Genomic DNA, 17,763 nt, shown 5'->3' with positions numbered 1-17,763 from the left:
CTTACCATCTGCTTGCGCCTACCCTGTGACAATCAGTTTGGTCTAGCGAAGGTTTGAAAGATGGCGAGGCATACCAAAAATCTGCAATATTAATTTCCCTAAAATCTCACACAAGCTGCCTTGGAAATAGGGAATCAGCCTAAACCGTAGACCCATTGAGAGCTGACTACAAGATTAATGACTTGTCCTGCACTGATTTCCTCCTATTAGCAATCAGTGGGTCCGCTCCATCTGTCATTTCCCTGGAAAGAAAATGTGTGTTTAATTTGCCAGTAACTTCTAACTTGGCTTTGTAAAGGGAGCGACCCACGTACATTTGGTGACAACGCCTTCCAAGTGAATTATGTTCGGGTGGTCAAACTGTCCCATGATGCTGGCCTCACTCAGGAAGTCTCTCCTCTGTTTGTCTGTATAACCAGCTTTCAGGGTCTTGATGGCTACACAGATCTCTCTCTTGCCAGGCACTTTGAGACGCCCACTGCATACCTCACCAAATTCACCTTTGGGAAAGAAAAAACGAATCAACCATGGACCAGAAACACATTCAAGATGAAAGAGGAATAGCAAACATTTGTTGAGTACTTTTTACATGCTGGGCACTGTGTTCATGTTTTACATCGATCTAGGAAATTTCATGTATACCGATATTTACATAAAGACATGTATATACACTATGTTCATACAAATTCGTACAATCCACATAGGTATGTTTAATATCTACAATGAAAACAGGCTTATCTGAGAGAGATTCAGATATTTACCAACTCCTATGACTTTTTCGATCTTAATGCAGGATGCGTCGATTTCTTTGGCAAATTCTCGAACTGCTTGGTTGGGATCTTCATATGTAAAGGGATCCACGTAAGTTCTAACACCTAAGCAATAAACATGTGATAGGATGGCTGAACACTTCTCAAAAACCACAAATAAACTTAAGTTGTCCAGGTCTAAAAATACTCAGTATAGAAAAGTGTTCTTAGCATGACAAAAATACTTAGCACAGACATACGAAAATATTTAGATTCTTGCTCTAGTGTTCATTAGTGGGGAAACAAAGAACTGTTAGCTACTTAAGAGGCTACAGCTCTACTGACTTCCTGGAATGTCTTCACACTTCAAGGATGAAATCTGAAAAACCACCCATCCCATGGAGGAAAAGAGAGTCTCTACAAGAAAACTGGGAATATGTTGGCTGAATACTAGTGCCCAGATCAGTTGCTCATGTCCTACCCATCATCTCCAGCCATCCTTTCTTGGGAAGGTAACTGGAGCTTTCTTTCTCAACAGGCCATGTCTACGTGGTGCCCCCTTTTGCCCAATATCTGGACCAATTAAGCATGTGACCAGTAATTAACAAATGAGATTAAAGCTGGGTTAAAATAGACAAGAGGGATAACACCAGCTAGCTGATAGAGAATATAAACTCTGTATCGGACCTGCACTTTTAAAAGTGCTATTAGTAAAGACACCACAGTTCATCTGGAAGCTTCAGCTGGAGAAAATGTTGTTGCCTCATTGTGTGGATGGTTTGAACACCAGGAAGTGTAATTCAGCCAAACCCCACAGTCAACTTGCAGCCTAAATTCAGAACGTGAGCACTGAGCCCAGAGATGTCTGGGGCAAGAAACATTAGTAATTACTGGGAATTCTCCTTTCCCTGCTAGAGCTCCTAGTACGGCTTTGGGGCACAGAGAGGGTGTAGGGTGCTGGTTGACTTAATAATCCCCTTGATTTTCCAGAACTATCAGTCTTGTCCTCATCTCAAAAAAAAAAAAAAAAAAAAAAAGTCATTTAAAAATACATATATATAACACACGCAAATTTTTTAAAATATGGTTTTGGGAAGAAAACAGGGTGAATAAAAAAACAGAACGTTCAGATTTCCCATATCCTTCAGCACTTTATATGCTGCATAGCCAAGAAACTCTTTCTCAAGATGATCCTTCCTATCCGTAGTCTCTCTCTCTCTTCTACCTCCCTGTACTGTCCAACAGGGTAGCTATTACCCGTAAGTTGCTATTATATGTAAATTAGTTAAAATTAAATAAACTTAAAATTCACTTTCTCATTCACACTTGCTACTTTTCAAAACTCAATAGTGCATGTGGCTCTTGGCTAATGTACTAATGTAATGCAGACAGAGACCACCACCACCTCAGAAGGTTCTAAAGGGTCTAATGGACAGCACTCCTGGAGGGGCATCAACCGCTGTCCATTTAAGAGCCTTCTTTCTCTCTTGCTCGAGTCATGTTCTTCAAATTTACTCTTCAATCCCCAAATAACCAGAGTACATGGAAGAAATATTAGTAGTCCTGAATGCCATAGCAAATGCTCTTGGGATTGGGCCAATTACTGTCCATTCCTGGAAGTTCTTTTCTTTCCCCCCAAACGTGAGAAAAACTGTGACCTGTTAAGCCTTGTCACCCAGCTACAAAAATGAGCCAGCAAGGCCAATACTTTTTTCAGGGTGGAAAATAAAATAAGGGAAAATGAGTTTCCCCAACCCCCATCTTTAATCTCACTTGAAACAATCCCAAATCATTTATTTCAGTTGGCTACCCTGAAGACCACTATTCAGATAATTCCGTGGAAGGACTTGTAATGTTAATAGTCATATGAATTTAATTTAGGCATTTCTATACTGAAAATATGAGACATGCTCTAAAAATAAAATTATTTTTAATCCAGTTTTTGTACCTTGATTCAAATGTTTCTCTTCATCTGCTTCTTGTTTAGCTTTACTGTATTTACTCCGTCTAATTAAAAATTAAAAAAAAAAACAAAATTATTTTCAAAAGTTGTATGCCGTAAGTTCTTTGCTACCACATTGTTAGTCAGGCAAATACATTGTGGACATTTCACAGATGAGTAAGCTGAGGTTTATGGGAAGTAAAATAATAAGGTGAGTAACTGTCACTTTGGTGCCGAATGATGGTTTCAAGCAATCAGAACCCAGAGACTCTGCTCTTAACCACGATACTAGACTAAGGTGATAAAACAAATATTTGATAATATAATTTCAAATCTCAAGAATAAATTATCTTACTGAAGACAGATTTTAAGTTTCTTGACTAACTTTTCAATACATATTCTGAATTAAAGTAAGTTTCCGTGGGTGAATTCTGCAGAAATCAAATGGCAAGAGTATTCATTGTAACAGTCAGTCCTGTTGCTAAAACCAGAATACCCACTACCACAAGTCTCATTATCATATCATATGATATTCTTAAAACAATAGTTTTGTGGTTATTGGTTTCAGCTGTTGCTTACAAATGCATAAATTACTAATGAGAATTTAAAAGGTAAATATTTGCTTTTTACTGGATAACATTCTATAAGAGTTTGCAGAAAATTTGCAAGAGTAAAGATGAGAAGTTTCCATTTGTAGCTGAATTCTCTTTGCAAAGAAATGGTGTACGATCTCATCATTGGCATTCTGTTTTAAATGACCTGAAGAAATGAGATTTTGGGGGTGGGGAGGGTGGGGAGATAGATGGCTCAGTCAGCTAAGCATTGGACTCTTGTTTTTGGCTCAGGTCATGATCTCAGAGTTGTGAGATCAAGCCTGTTTTCAGGTTCCACACTCACTGGGGAGTCTGCTTAAGATTCTCTTTCTGGCTCTCCCTCCGTCCCTCTGCCATCCCCACCCTGGCTTGCACTCACCCTCTCTGGATTAAAAAAAAAGAAAGAAAGAAAGAAGAAATAGGATCTGGGTGTAATAAAAGTCTAGAGTATCAGAAATCCTGAACATATGTAAATCTCAAATCAATAATTTTGATATATTGCATATGTATGCATGTATGTATATCTATGTGTATGTGTGTATGTCACAAGAATCAAAAAATCAACTCAGTTGGTACTATAGCTTTTCAAAGTTTGGCAAAATGAGACCAAGTAAGTGAATAAAATGTGTACATTTATGTTTCTGCCCAAAATGTAAAGTTGACATTGGAGTTCTCGTGTTTTCTAGGAGCTTCACAGACGAGCTAAGCCAAGATTCTTGCAGGTAAGGAAGCTGACCCAAGATCCCCTCCAGGCCACAGAGCATCTCAACAGTGGGGCCCCATCAAATTCTGGAAACCGTATAGGAGAGAAAACAGCAGAGAAGTGGATGGGCTGCTTGGGGCAACCGGAGAGGAGCCCCAGCATGATCCCCACATCCCTCCAGATTGTCTGCAGAGGTCCCTCCACGGGTATCACTGCCCTGCAAGTAATAACACCTCACACTTTCACACTGCATTCAGCTTTCCAAGGTGCCCTGGACACATGACCATGCCCGCCCTGACTATTTACAAAGCAGGAACCAGCTCAGTAAAGAGAGATTCAGTCACTCAGGTTACGGCCAAGGGTGTGGAATGCAGTCCCAAATAACAGTTTGTTTGCCTTTTTACTTTGCTTTTAACTTTTAAAAGGGCCATCATTTTTAAATGATTTAATTGATTTAAATGATTTAAAGGGCCACAATATTTAATTGTATCTTCCCAGCAAGCCCAGAGAAGTGGGCAGGCAGGCAGGCAGACACACACTCAGTTCCACTGTACAGGTGAGGCAAAGCGTGCGGGGCGAGGTGGGGGGGGGGGTGCATGGTTCCCCCACGACCCTCTTGGCAAGGAGAGGAGCGCACCTGCCCCGATCTGCTCACAATCTCACAGGCCTCTCATAGTACAGATGAACCTACATCAAGATCTCTGATGAGAGTTATTATAAGCAATATTACATTTTATGTCAGTAAATCCACTGAAAACTGGATGCTACGGATTTCAGAATCCATTGGTTCATCAAAGAAACGAAACACTTTGAAATGTCCTGAAACCAAACGTTTGCATGAAAGATGTAGTCCCCTCCATCGTTCCCCACCCCCTCCACCTTTTAAAGGAAATATAAGAGTGTAAGGTCAGGAACTATGAAAACAAGATTTTATGTCAGGGAAACGCGTGGCTAGGTCCCAGGGGTGTGATAGGGTCCTGCCAGCCTGAGCGATTATATCTTATCAGAGGTCCTAAAAGCATTATCTAAAATTACAAGTATATCTCTTGAACCACTTTAGATCTCCAATACTGATCTGAAAGTCTTTCCTTTAGAGAAGCAAAATAATGCATTGAGCAGGAGAGCTTTGGTGCCAACTTTAAAATACCACCGAGTTTGTCAAAAACCCTGTAATATACCATCAGAAACAACGGCCTCCAGCTGCCCAGGAGGGCAGTTACCTGTTTCCCATCAAGCACATCCATTAAATATGTGTGAAGACAGAGGAAATGCAAAATGGCAGGGATCATTAATTCTAAGACCCACAGCCCATCCCCTCCTCAGACTTCTAAACACAAAAGGAGGAATTAAACATGAGGTGAAGGTGTATTTCTAAAGAAACTTCTTGACTTGCAGTGTTACTTGCAAGTCAAGACCCTCCGGGAGTACAGAAAATGCCAGAAAAGAAACACAAGGAATCACACTGTTCAAACCCTAATGGTAGCCTATTAGCTTTTTCAGAAGACACGGGAAGCTAAAATGCCTAAGTCTGCCTCTACCTTTGTCACCTGATGACCCTTTCTCCTTGGCTCAGGGGAGGACAATGTGTCTGTTATTGGTCCAAGAAAGAAAGCCCATTGAAGCCGGTCAACCAGGCTGGAGGGCGCCACAGGGCCGAAAGAGGTGCTAACTTTAAATTGACATCCATGGGTGGATCACCTGAATGGCAGAAGGAAACCTTTGTTGGAGATTTTCTAATTACCAGGACTCAGACAAGCTGATTAAGACAGGGTGGGGAGGGGAGTGGCTTGTCAGTGAATGCTCCAGAAGGAAGCAAGGGACCTTTCATCCACAGGATGTGAAAGGGAAGAGCTTCATCCTACAGGTGAAGTTTGGAAGCTGAGCCCTCCCCAGCCCGGGTCAAAGGGGGACAGAATCAGGGTATTAGCAGGCATTGTGGAGGAACAGCGTGAGCCCCGAAGCTGCCCTCCCAACCAATGTGTCCTTCTGCCACCTTGACTATTCAAAAACACAAACAAAACACCGGAGGGGGAGCGTGGCAGGGGCCCAGTACAAACCCCGCTTTGATTAAAATACTAACTTCCCTTGATCAAGTGGATGGATTTGATTGATGTGGTTCACTGTTCCAAAACTAATTAGTAAAAGGTAAGTAATTTATTCAGCTAAAGTGCAGATTAAAGAAGATAAAGCAATGTAATAACTAGCATGGCTCCAGGAGGACCCTTTCCAGCGTTTAATGGCATCACCCATGAAGATTCATAGAAGCCATCCTTCTTTTCCCCTTCCTTAAGCTGTCATTGTTCCTGCACCAAATGATGTCTAAATGTTCTTCCCGAGCCACATTCTGAAATGGGTGAAATTGAACCGTACAATTGCACGCAAGTTGTTTAGAAATGTTCCCGCAGTACCATCTGCCCCCTAATTGTATGAATTTACATGACTTCATCAGAGCCAATTTAGGCTAACATTTGAGTGTATTCATTCTTATGTGATCATAATATTCCAATTAGGACACCAGGGAAGATGGATACAGACTGAATGGTAACTCTTTTCGCATTACGTGAACAGTTAGCTCCAAAGTGGAAAAGCTTAGCCTTCAGATGAAGACAAAACCAACTCACAAAGTCTGACTTTATAGTTTGCATTACATGGGCATGGTAATTCACAGATTACAAATGCTACCAACGGCACCGAGGAGACTCCTGAAATTTTGGTCAGCTAGTATGGTCAGTGTGGGCTTCCAATGTAGGTCCTTTTGTTCAGTTCAGAAGACATTAGAATCATCGGTGCCAGTATTGGAAGTCAGGAAAGATGGGCTCCTGTCCAAATCAGGCAACTAACTAGTTGTCTAACCTTGGTTTAGCTCACTGTTTAATCTGCTCTCCAGGTTCCCAGTACAGAAGGTGCCAGTGTTAGAATGAGGTAGTTTCCTGAACCAGGGTCTTTTGTGTACTTCTTCACAAATTTTACCACAACAACCACATTTTTTTTTCTTTAAATCAATTTCACTTCTTTAATTTGAGTAAAATGAGTACAGTATATGCTACCATAAAAACGGACGTAACCAAAACCCAGTAGCAATCCTCTATGCCTGGTTATCAGGCAATACTTGCCTCTCATCACCAACTGGGCTTTAGAAATGAGTGCCTCGTCTTATATTCTAGTCCTTTCAAAAGTTTCTCTCACACAATAAAACAGTATTGGGGGAAGACACACTGATCTCAAGCAACCGGGATTAATCGTATTTGGGACAACCTGACGAAATCACTTAATGACTTATAAAGATGCAGGGGACCAGGGAAATGTGACACAGTCTATCATTTGTCCCAGAGGTTATGACCTTATCATTGCATTTTATGACGTCATTGTTAAGAGTCCTTTCAAAAATCACTTTAGAAAGCAATAAAGAGGTTACACGTGGAGAGGTACCTACAGGAGTATGGGGACATGGTGCCATATGCTACTCAAGAGAATTTACAGACGTGGTTGGGATCAACTTTCTAGGGACAGCATCACGTAAGTAAAGGGGCACGATGCCTGAACAACCCAATGGCAAGAACAACTGTGTGCTTGGAAAGCTGACACAATACTTGAATTCCACATCAAGGATGAAGAGCACGCTGACTGTAGATGCTTATAAAAAAAGTAAGTGATTTTCTGGGGTGCCTGGCTGGCTCAGTCGGTTAAGCATCTGCCTTTAGCTCAGGTCATGACCTCATGTGGGGCTCCTGGGATGGAGCCCCACATGGAGCTCCCTGCTCAGAGGGGAGTCTGCCTCTCCCTCTGCCCCTCCCCCTGCCCTTTTTCTCTCTCTCAAAAAAAAAAAAAAACTTATAAAAATAGTAAGCGAATTTGCTTAGCATAATGTGGGTGGTAAAAACATAGCACGGGTCTTAAGTCAACTTACTTTGTGTATCATTTTAAATATATAAATAAGATCTATAAATGTGGGAGTTGGAGTCTTTCACTGAGATCCCTAAATGTTTACAACACATCCAAGTTGGCCAAATGAAAAAGCGATCTTCTCATTGAAAAAAAGGGAGATACCCTGTCTTGCCTAAAGCTCAGGCTTCTCAGTATAAAGAAGATATAATGAAATAAATGAGGCAATTGCTATCCAAAAAAAAAAAAAAAATCTAGCAAGATACCAGCTGTGAGCCTGAGGCCGTTTCCTCTTTCCTAAATGACAAATTAGCACCAGACAGATTTTTCTTTGAGGTAATCAGGAGGGTTGAAGCTTTTCTCACTGTGTGGGTCCCTGTCCTTTACTTCTGAAAAAAATTTCACACACCATGACCTGGTGGGACTCGGTTGGAGGGGAATCACCTCCTAAGGGATCCCCTTGTCTCTAGCATTGACTCTGCCATCAACCTTCTGTGACTCTAAAGGGCCAGAAGCAGCTATCATTTTCGGGGCCAGGGTGTTCCATTTGTTACCTTCCCAGGGGGCTGGCAAGATTGCTTGGGGGTGCCATTTACCACCTTTCATTTGTACCCGCACTAAAATCAGGGACCAGACGTTTGTCCGCACTGCATGTCTCCTCTCTCGTCACCTGTTCTTGTCGCACTGAAACATTGGTAGTCCAGTGTGACAGAGCACACCGCCTGCGTACGGAGAAGAATCAGCTGAGTGTGCATCAGCCGTGGCAAAGCCCGTCAGCTACCTGGCTCCAGGCGGCCTTTCCCGTGACAGCTTTATGGCCGACACTAAAGAAGAATCAATAGAAGGGCAAGGGGTTGACATTTCATTTTCTAAAAAGTGATCCATTGAGGACCAATCACCAAGCAGTGTTTATCAGCCTTGGGAAGTGACATTTTTTTCTTAAGGGCGGGGGAGAAGGGACAAGAATCATCGCTGGGTAACTCGACAGGCTCAATTCTCTAAGGCGGGGACTCATAATTGGAAATCCGATGTATCCTCCTATCAATCCTAACTTAAAGAATAAAGTGGTCAATAAAAGCAGAAACAAAATTAAGTCATCAAGTGTGCGATTCTATTTCCTACAGCTACAAGCTTTTAATAAGCTCGTCGTCCTGCATTACATATTCTTGTGCTTTTGCTTTCTTTTCGTCAAAGCAGGGCATCCAAAAGAAACTTATAATGAGGTGACTTAGTCCTAATTATTTTGGTTTCACTGGTATATTTAAGATGGCTTGGGAAAAAAGAAGGTAACTCTAAAGAAAAGCTGGACAAGTAGACAAAGCTTCCCTTCAACATCAAAGAGGAGGTTGAGATACCACATGAGACCCACTTTCTGCAAAGGAGTGTTCTCTCCAATGGTTCTAAGCATCACGTGGTGCTGGATTTTAGCCAAAGATTATTTCGACGTGGAGGTAATTAAGCAGTTTTTTTTTTTCTTCTTCTAGTTTTAGACTTTAAAATGTCTTTGTGATTAAATTTTATTGATTAAATTTTCAGGCGCAGAAATATATAATAATGAAAACAAAAAGCCCATGTAATTTCCACTAAGTCTCCCATCCCACTCTTGCCCCCCACTATCAGATGGACATATATTATTGCGTCCCACTCCCCTGTGTTTGTGTGCCCAACATGTGTATGTACCCAAAACGAAAAGGCAATGGACAAGAAAGAGGTCCACCCTGACTGGCTTCCAAAATCAAATGCCAGAAAAGGAAAGAATACTTCAAATTAAAATTCTGTTTAGGCCAAATCAGAGTTTCCAGAGACTGAGTTTTAATAATATATAGGGTGCAGTGGGCATGTCTACGTAGATTCTGTGTACAGTCCAGCGACAGGGAGAAGTGTTCACTGTGGATTTCACTTCTTCAGGATGGAACTCAGGGCTCTAATCACACACACAGTGACAGCCTTTGCCCCACAAAGAACAAACGCAATGACAAATGTAGGTGGTGCCCGCACACAATCTCTTGGTGCATACTGTGTTTAGAGCAACCAAGATTGATTTCTGTAATTCCAGCACATTTTGGAGCATGGGAGTGGGGAAGCATGATATTAATAGATACATGTGACAACCGAGACCATCCTGGCAAATTAGGATATACAGTCATGACCCTAATTATAATGTACCACAAAGTACATTATAAATTATAATGTACACACAAAGAGTGTGCTGGCTTGCTCAGGCCAGTGGCAAGAGCCAGAGGCATTGTTGTGACATCAGTGAGATCACCAAAAGGAGGGGCAGAGAGAGAGAGGACACAGCAGACACTGGGCAGGGAGCTGATCATGGCTACTGGGTGTCCAGTAGTAGCTCTCCCACGGAGGGAAAGTAATAATTCTAGACAAGTACTTTGTCTTCCTCAGTATCATGTTCCTTTTCTGTAATGGGAAAAGGTTTATACTGAAGAGGATTATTTTGATGTCCCCAGGTTCTGCCCTTCTTTTGCCAAAAACCCCACGTTGTGAAACAGTGGATAGCATAGGGGACTGAAGGTTGGAGAAGCCTAGATGTGGGCACCTACTAGAGATGAGAGGCTGTCCCCCCTTGTGCCCCTCCTCTGAAGCCTCTGAGTAGTGTTGATAAGCAGATGGGAGCAACAACAGTAAGGAAAAGTGGTTTAAAAAACCCAGACTGCCAAGCCATTTTTCTTTCTTTCTTTTCTAGACTGGTTTTCAAGTATCACGTTAGATGGTAGACTTACACAGAATTAAGTAATCTGCTGTTTTAGATTCATTTCCAAGAACAATGTCATGCCCGCAGTGTGCTTAATGGAAACTCTCTAGAAATGGTGATGGCCTCTCCCAAAAGACTGAGTGTAGCACCCAATCATTTGCTTTGATTGCAATTATTATCAACCGAACTCAAGTTGAAGCGCCTACTGTGTGCTGGATTAGCTATTTTACCTATCAAAATTCTCCTATCAGTAACTCTTAGAGGTACGTCTCTGAGATCCTCTATCCCTACTTTATAAAAGGGAAACGAAAGGACTCAAAGAGTTTAAGTAATATAGCAAATGGCAAAGCTTAAATTTTGGACCCAAGTTTTATATGGCTTCTTTTTTGCCTCTGGCAGTAAGTCTAAGCTTAGGAGAGGTATACATGTAACACCTTACAGCTTAGAGAATCTGGAAATCTCTCATTGGCTTGCTTCTCGGCTGGGTTTCCAGGAAATAGCTGGGTCTTTCCAGGACTCTCAGCTGTGAGGGCTGCCACCAGGGCAGAAGCAGCCAGCAGCTCCAATAGCGGTGTGGGGAGATCAAAGCCAAGAGGAAGGAGCTGGCTATACACATGCCCTGTTTATGATGCTAATCAAAAGCCTCAGCTTTGCGGGGAGGAGACAAAAAGCTCCCTCATAAAAAGTGGGATGGGGGTGGGGGTGGGCAGCGAGTGGCTTAAGTGCTTACCTCCTGCTGATGACAAAAGCCGCAATGAGAATGACCACCAGCACCACACTGCCCGAGACGGAGACCAGAAGGACTGTGGAGTTGGCCCCATCTCCAATGATCCGGGAAGGCACTGGCAAAGACAGTTACATAAGGATCAACTATGGGAAGGTCCTATGAGCTAGAACTTCTGGACTGGGTCACAAGTATCAAGGTCTGAAGCCACTGGGAAGGCTCACAGCCTCTTTTGCCCTTTGATAAATATTTATGCGACAGCATTTCTAAGACAGCCTTAATGAGATGAAGACTTTTCTTTTATATATTTGTAGGAAGAACTTCAACCAGAAGACTCTTAAAAAATCCTCTGGGAAACCTTACTACTCATTGCTTTTTCTTCTTTTCTGGTTTCAGCCCTAACTCTTATTTAATGAAAGACACTTGGAAATTTCAAAAAGGACAAGCAGTTTCGAATCCCTGCCCACCCCCCTCTCCAAATCTATCAAAAAACCTGCTCATTATTGACCAGATCAGATGCCACTTCCTCCTTGAAGCCTCCCAGGAATATCGCTCAAGAATGTCAAACCCCATCAGATTCAATCCTAGAGTAGCATCTCTTCTTTTTTACTCTTACTTTATTTAATAATTCATGAAGAAAATTACTTTCTAGAACTGATGTTGAAGATTCTTCTCTATGATCTCCTTATCCAGTAAGCTCAATCTCAATTTGTTAATTATACAGCCAGCTTATTCAATGGGCATCTCCTTTGTTAACATTTTCAAGTCAATCAATGAGTCCAACTCACAATGCTGAGAGTTGATGTCTGTCCAAAGGGTTTTTTTTAAAAAAAACTGATCTGACTTGATTTAAACAGATTCTTAGAAATAAGTAAAAGAAAATAAATTCAGTCCCTTCTTTACTCTTCCTAGGAGAAAACTTCCTAACTTCTTTTAAGATAGCTTATGCAACTCTCAATTCGTCCACTTAGCAATTACATTTTTCCATGATCAACAGAAGATTCAAAATAAGAAAAAGAAGAAAACATTCTCTAATCACATGAAAAGACAGGATAGTTAATATGAAAAATGCTCTTTTCTAAAGAGCATGAGCTGGGGTGTCTGGGTGGCTCAGTCGTTAAGCGTCTGCCTTCGGCTCAGGTCACGATCCCAGAGTCCTGGGATCCAGCCCCACACTGGGCTCCCTGCTCAGCCTCCCTGCTAAGCAGGGAAGCCTGCTTCTCTCTCTCCCAATCTCCCTGTTTGTGTTCCCTCTCTCGCTGTGTCTCTCAGTCAAATAAATAAATAAAATCTTTAATTAATTAACTAATTAATTAAAGAGCATGAGCTTTTCTAAGTTACAGACATCATCATTTCAAACTGTGTTCACTGCCAACAGAATGTTCGCCTAACCAGAAATTAGGTGCAGTTCCTTGGATCTCACTGTAATATGATTTCACCTGGACTATAAAAAGGGCCTCAGAAGTTGGTACCTGTGTTGGTTGTGACCTCCAGGGGCTCACTGAAGTCACCATAACCAGCTGCTGTCCTGGCTCGGACATGGAACACATAGGAAGTCAGAGGATTCAGGCCTTTGATGTCTGTGTTCCTGGCAGCCGTCCGGACGATGCGGTAGCTCCGCTCATTCTGATCCTGCATGGTGGGACAATAACATTAGAGAAGGTGGCAAAATAAATCTCCCACTTACTCTAGGCACATAATTAAAGGAACCAAGCCAGTGTACTTAGAAGTTGAAAGTAAGGGGCGTCTGGGTGGTTCAGTCAGTTAAGTGTCTGACTTCAGCCCAGGTCGTGGTCCTGGGGTTTTGGGATCGAGCCCCATGTCAAGCTCTGTGCTCAGTGGGGAGTCTGTTTCTTCTTCTATCTCTCACCCCACTCCTGCTCTCCCTCTCTCTCTCAAATAAATAAATAAAATCTTAAAAAAGTTGAAAGTAAACAGAGATGAATAAACTCTAAACCTCCTGTTCACTTCAATGTTCGAAGTACCATTGTAAGATCTCGGACTCTGAAGGACATGTGGAGTTTGGGTGTGATCACTGTTGACACTGACCATATGCGGATCTTTACTTATGATCTTTTTAAAAAAGGAAATCAGATGATGGTTGGTGGCTTTCTCAGTCCACAGACAGCAATTTAACAGAAATAACCATAAGATGGTCTTTCATCTTTTTCTATTTTCTGTCTAGAAAATGTCAAAAATGTTGTAATCTGGTTTCAGTGAAAAAATAAATCCTGTCCCCTTTCTGCTTTTAATAAGAAAGCCAATAAGTGATTATCTTTAAAAAGAAAGAGAAGTCAATTGTTCATTTTCTAGACAATCTTGAATGCAAATAGCTCTCTTCAGAATTCTATCCTTTAAGAGAGACAAGTTATTTGTAAAAATAATGTCTTTCTATAACTTTAAGAGGCTGAAAATGTAATTTTCCTTCCCTGATTTTCTATTAAAAGTCATCAAAACCCACACCTTGATTCTGAATAGCAGTGATCTACTTAAACAGATCATTATTTCGACTTTTATGAGTCACTCTCACTGATAGAAGGCTTATATATAAGAACCGCTTAGTTATCTTGATTTCCATTACTAGAAAGAAAAAATGGTCATATTAGAACACAATGTATTTTTTCCTATTTTTCAAGATAACCAACTTAATACATAAAATTCATAATTGGATTCGATTGGGGAACCAAATGCATTTGGTTTTGAGATTCACTAGCATTTTGGATTTTTAACTGGCTAAAATCTAAAGAGAAAAAGGAGGGAAGGAAGAGAGGAAGAGAGAAAGGGAGGGAGTGGGGGACGGACGGTCAGGAGAAGAGAGGGAAGGAAGCTTGCTCATTCAAGTAATACCTTCTCGTAATACTTGACTTCATACTCCAAGATCACCCCATTGGGCCTATCTGGTTCCAGCCAAGCCAGAGCAACACTGTATCTTGTAACTTCTTTCGCCTGGACCAAAGCAATGGATGAAGGTGCTATTGGGAAAAACAAACAAAAACAGAAGGGGAAGCAATCAATAATTTCATTTTACTCAAGAAAGGTGTGAAGGACTGTCTCGTCTTTCCCAGATCCCTGTGTCCGTCTTCCCCAGGACAAAAGCACACCATTTTTATGGTTCCTTCCAATATGCTGGTATATGGTTGGTCTTAGAAAGATAGTCTCTGAGGTAAAAGCCTACAGCATCACCTCCACAGAACCTGCAGCCATTCTTCACGAAACCTACAGAGAACGCTACCTTCTTCTTTATTTTTTGCAAGTCGTGAAATCCGCTGGAAGACCTCCTTTTAAGTTCAGTAAACCCGCATCTCCTCCTACATCCAAAGTTTCCAAGTAGTCATCTTACTGATCGTTAATTTTATACAAGCAGGAGAACTTGCCACTCTCCCCAGGGGACTGTAGGAAATGCAAACAATTTCTATCCTTTCCAATATAAATACAAGTACTATTTAATTGTGGCTCAGTTTCCAGTTTGACGCAGTGATGCAAATAATGAAGAGCACAAATAAAACAATGATGATCTTTCTGGACGTGCGTGACATTTTGAAGCTGTTTTTATAGAAGCTGAAATAATGCTTTTGCTGGCTGAGTAGCAAACTTTCTTCTTCCCGCTAAGAAAGACGCAAAAGCAGCCCTCTATTGGCTGTGTTCTCAGGGGTCCTTGGGATTTATAAAACCAGGCTGCCCTCTCCTTCACTGTGATAGTCATGTCTCCCACTGTTGCCAAGCTCTGCCGGGACTGACAGTGACACAAATGTGCCATCTCTGAGGAGGAGAGGAGCATTCATGAAACCCGTCATCTTACCTAACAAAGCTGGTCTGTAGAACCAGAGATTAGGGGCCTCCCTCAACTGAATGTACAATCCTGTTTGCTACCAAATTGTGGAAATATGTGAAACCATCACAAAATGGCCACTGAGGAACAACAACATAGTGTCAGGTTATCCTCCTGCTCTTTCCCCGCGCCCGCGCGCGTGCACACACACACACACACACACAAACACACACGCACGCATGTGCCTGCACACAGACCCCCTGTCCTATTTCCCTCTCCCACTCTTTTTCCCCCAAAGCTATTCCAGACTGAACCTCAGGCATAAACACCAGTGAAAGACACAGTGGATACACATGTCCTCCATCAAAGGCAACCCCAAGGTTAGTAATGCCAAACTGGGTGAACAGAGCTGCACGCAGCAGACATATGGAAGCCACTGAACATCTGAAGAAAATGAAAACCGGAAATGTGCTCATTAGCTGCATTAAGGCTTCCCTCCCCCAACACACACACACACACACACACACACACACACACACACACACACACACATTTTCTCTCTCTTTCCTTACTGGTTGACATGGAACCATTGTCCAGCAAACTGCAGGGAGGGACTCTCTTAAATACAGAGACGGCAAGAAGGCTAAGAAGGCTGCCCGGCTGTGAAAAGCTATTTCACTCCAGGTTAATAATATATTGTCTAACAGAGCACTTCAGGATACACTCCATAAAAGGGGGCTCTTTAAACTGACGTTCAGGATTGGGAAGTGAAATAGAAAAGCCAGAGTTTTCGAAAGAAAGTGGCAGAGGAAGGGGGGATCATAAAGTTAACACAGTGACTTTCTCTCAGAAATGGTCTGGGTCAGATCCTGATAATGAATAGATTCTTCGGGAAAGACCTGTCTGGCTGCCCTTGGGGTGCACTGCTTGACTAAGCTGGTTTCTTTCTGACTGGGTTATCACTAAACTGTTGCACGTGGGCAATGAACCTGATTTCCATTTTAGAAGCCGGAGCAGCGGTGTTCCTGTGCCCATTCAAGGGGGATATGAACTCAACCAAACTCCTCACAATATCGCAGGCAGGGTGTCCCCCATATAATTGTGTAGACTATTTCTAATGCAGTCGTACTTGGAAAAATCCATATGCACAAACGTGTAAATAAACCAACTGTGCGTGCTCTGACTCCGCCTAAGGACACGAGATAAAAGAGTAAAGTAGAACAGTTACAGTTCCCGAAAGGTATTACGCTGTGTGGCTGTCATGTCTGAATTCTTACTGGACAGAGGTCCAGTAAGAAAAGCATTTTTATCAGGCCACAGTGATCAAAGCAATCCATGACCAAGTGAGATGAAAAAATACACCTACTACGACATGCAACCACTCTGTAGTCAAACATGGCGGCCATTCCTCCCCCTGAAGAGAGCGTCTTACCCTCTCTGGTACAAAGAACGCCAGCTTGGAAAAACACTGGGCTTTACAGGGCTGCCACTCTGGAAGGAAGAGGCAGTCTGGATGTGTGCTTCACATTATAAGCCACACAGGGGTTCTTCCCTCGCCCTTCCCACCCTGCTTCTAACCAAGCCTCCAACTCCACATCTGGAAGCTGTCACCCTGCCACGTGTGCCCGGCCACGGCTTGCTTCCCCAGATGAGGCACTTGGTAATGGCATTTCTCGATCATTCTCCTATCCCAATGGTTCCCAAGCTTGCCTTCTCATGCCATTCATGTAATTGCTGCCACATCCTTCTACAACTTGTGCTATGATTTCATTAATGGTGTTCTTGAACCCACACGCTACACTGACTGGAATTATAGTTAAGAAGAAAATTCCCATTACTGATATAAATAAAACCCTGTTAATAGCAGGTAACCCTAAAAATGAGTCTGTGAGTAAACAACACTACAGTGTTTGCTGGACATTCTTGCCTCTCCCTGCATTATCCAAGATAGGATAATCCAGGCACCAACTTGAGATTCTGGCCTTGGAATAATGGGAAGAACTGAGGGAGAATTGAAAAGAAACCCAATTTTCACCCAGGGCAATTCAGTATTACAGGACTACCATATGGGTCTTCACTAAAATCGTCTCTGAGGCCACCACTGTTAGGTTTCTACATTTTGGTAAATACTGCCAAGCCTTTCTCAATTTAGAAATGTTTTGGATCCTGGGTCCCAACCCCCTAGGGCTCTGCTCTTTGCTAACAAAATTATAAGATAATAGACTGGTAGAATAACAGATTGAACACTCTTGCCCTTAAAATATGGTTCAAAAGGAGCTATGAAATATCAATGCCTTACTTCAAAAGAGGGCTTCTCACCATAGTGGAAATTTTAGTCAACATAAAAAGACCAAGCAGAAAAAAAGGTGCTGCTTGTCTCTCAGTTCTCTACCTTACATTCGGAAACCTGTGGAGACGTAGTTTTTCCTCAGGACTGACTCATCCACGAAGCACATTCTTAATGAGCACCCGTGGAATAAGGCAGAGATGGAAAAGTGCAGACAAAGCTGAATCAAATACAGTCTTTGATATCGAAGGAAGCCCCACCTGATCCTTCAGCCTTTTCTGAATTAACAACAACAACAAAACAGATGAGGAAATTTTTTTACAACAGCCTTACAGAGAAGACACCCATTTTCTAGAACTCGAGAGGAGGCAGCTCCTGCTCAGTCTCTTCTTAACCACATT

At 42.1% G+C, this 17,763-nt stretch overlaps 1 protein-coding gene across 1 annotated transcript in view; it reads right to left on the bottom strand.

The window, feature by feature from the left end:
• EPHA4 (EPH receptor A4) overlaps positions 1–17,763 on the bottom strand; it is a 143,571-nt gene that overhangs the window by 21,900 nt on the left and 103,908 nt on the right. Inside the window, exons 6-11 of the mRNA XM_080798695.1 lie at positions 14,154–14,278; positions 12,779–12,938; positions 11,313–11,424; positions 2,698–2,756; positions 762–875; positions 315–500 (exon numbers count right to left, since the gene is read on the bottom strand). Of these exons, the coding sequence (XP_080654821.1) occupies positions 315–500; positions 762–875; positions 2,698–2,756; positions 11,313–11,424; positions 12,779–12,938; positions 14,154–14,278 (756 nt within the window). The remainder of the gene's footprint in view (positions 1–314; positions 501–761; positions 876–2,697; positions 2,757–11,312; positions 11,425–12,778; positions 12,939–14,153; positions 14,279–17,763) is intronic.

The sequence above is a fragment of the Martes martes genome, assembly GCF_963455335.1.
Source record: "Martes martes genome assembly, chromosome: 3".
Taxonomy (NCBI): Eukaryota; Metazoa; Chordata; class Mammalia; order Carnivora; family Mustelidae; genus Martes; species Martes martes.
Note: the sequence above shows the minus strand (reverse complement) of the source record. Positions and strands in the feature narration are given on the sequence as shown.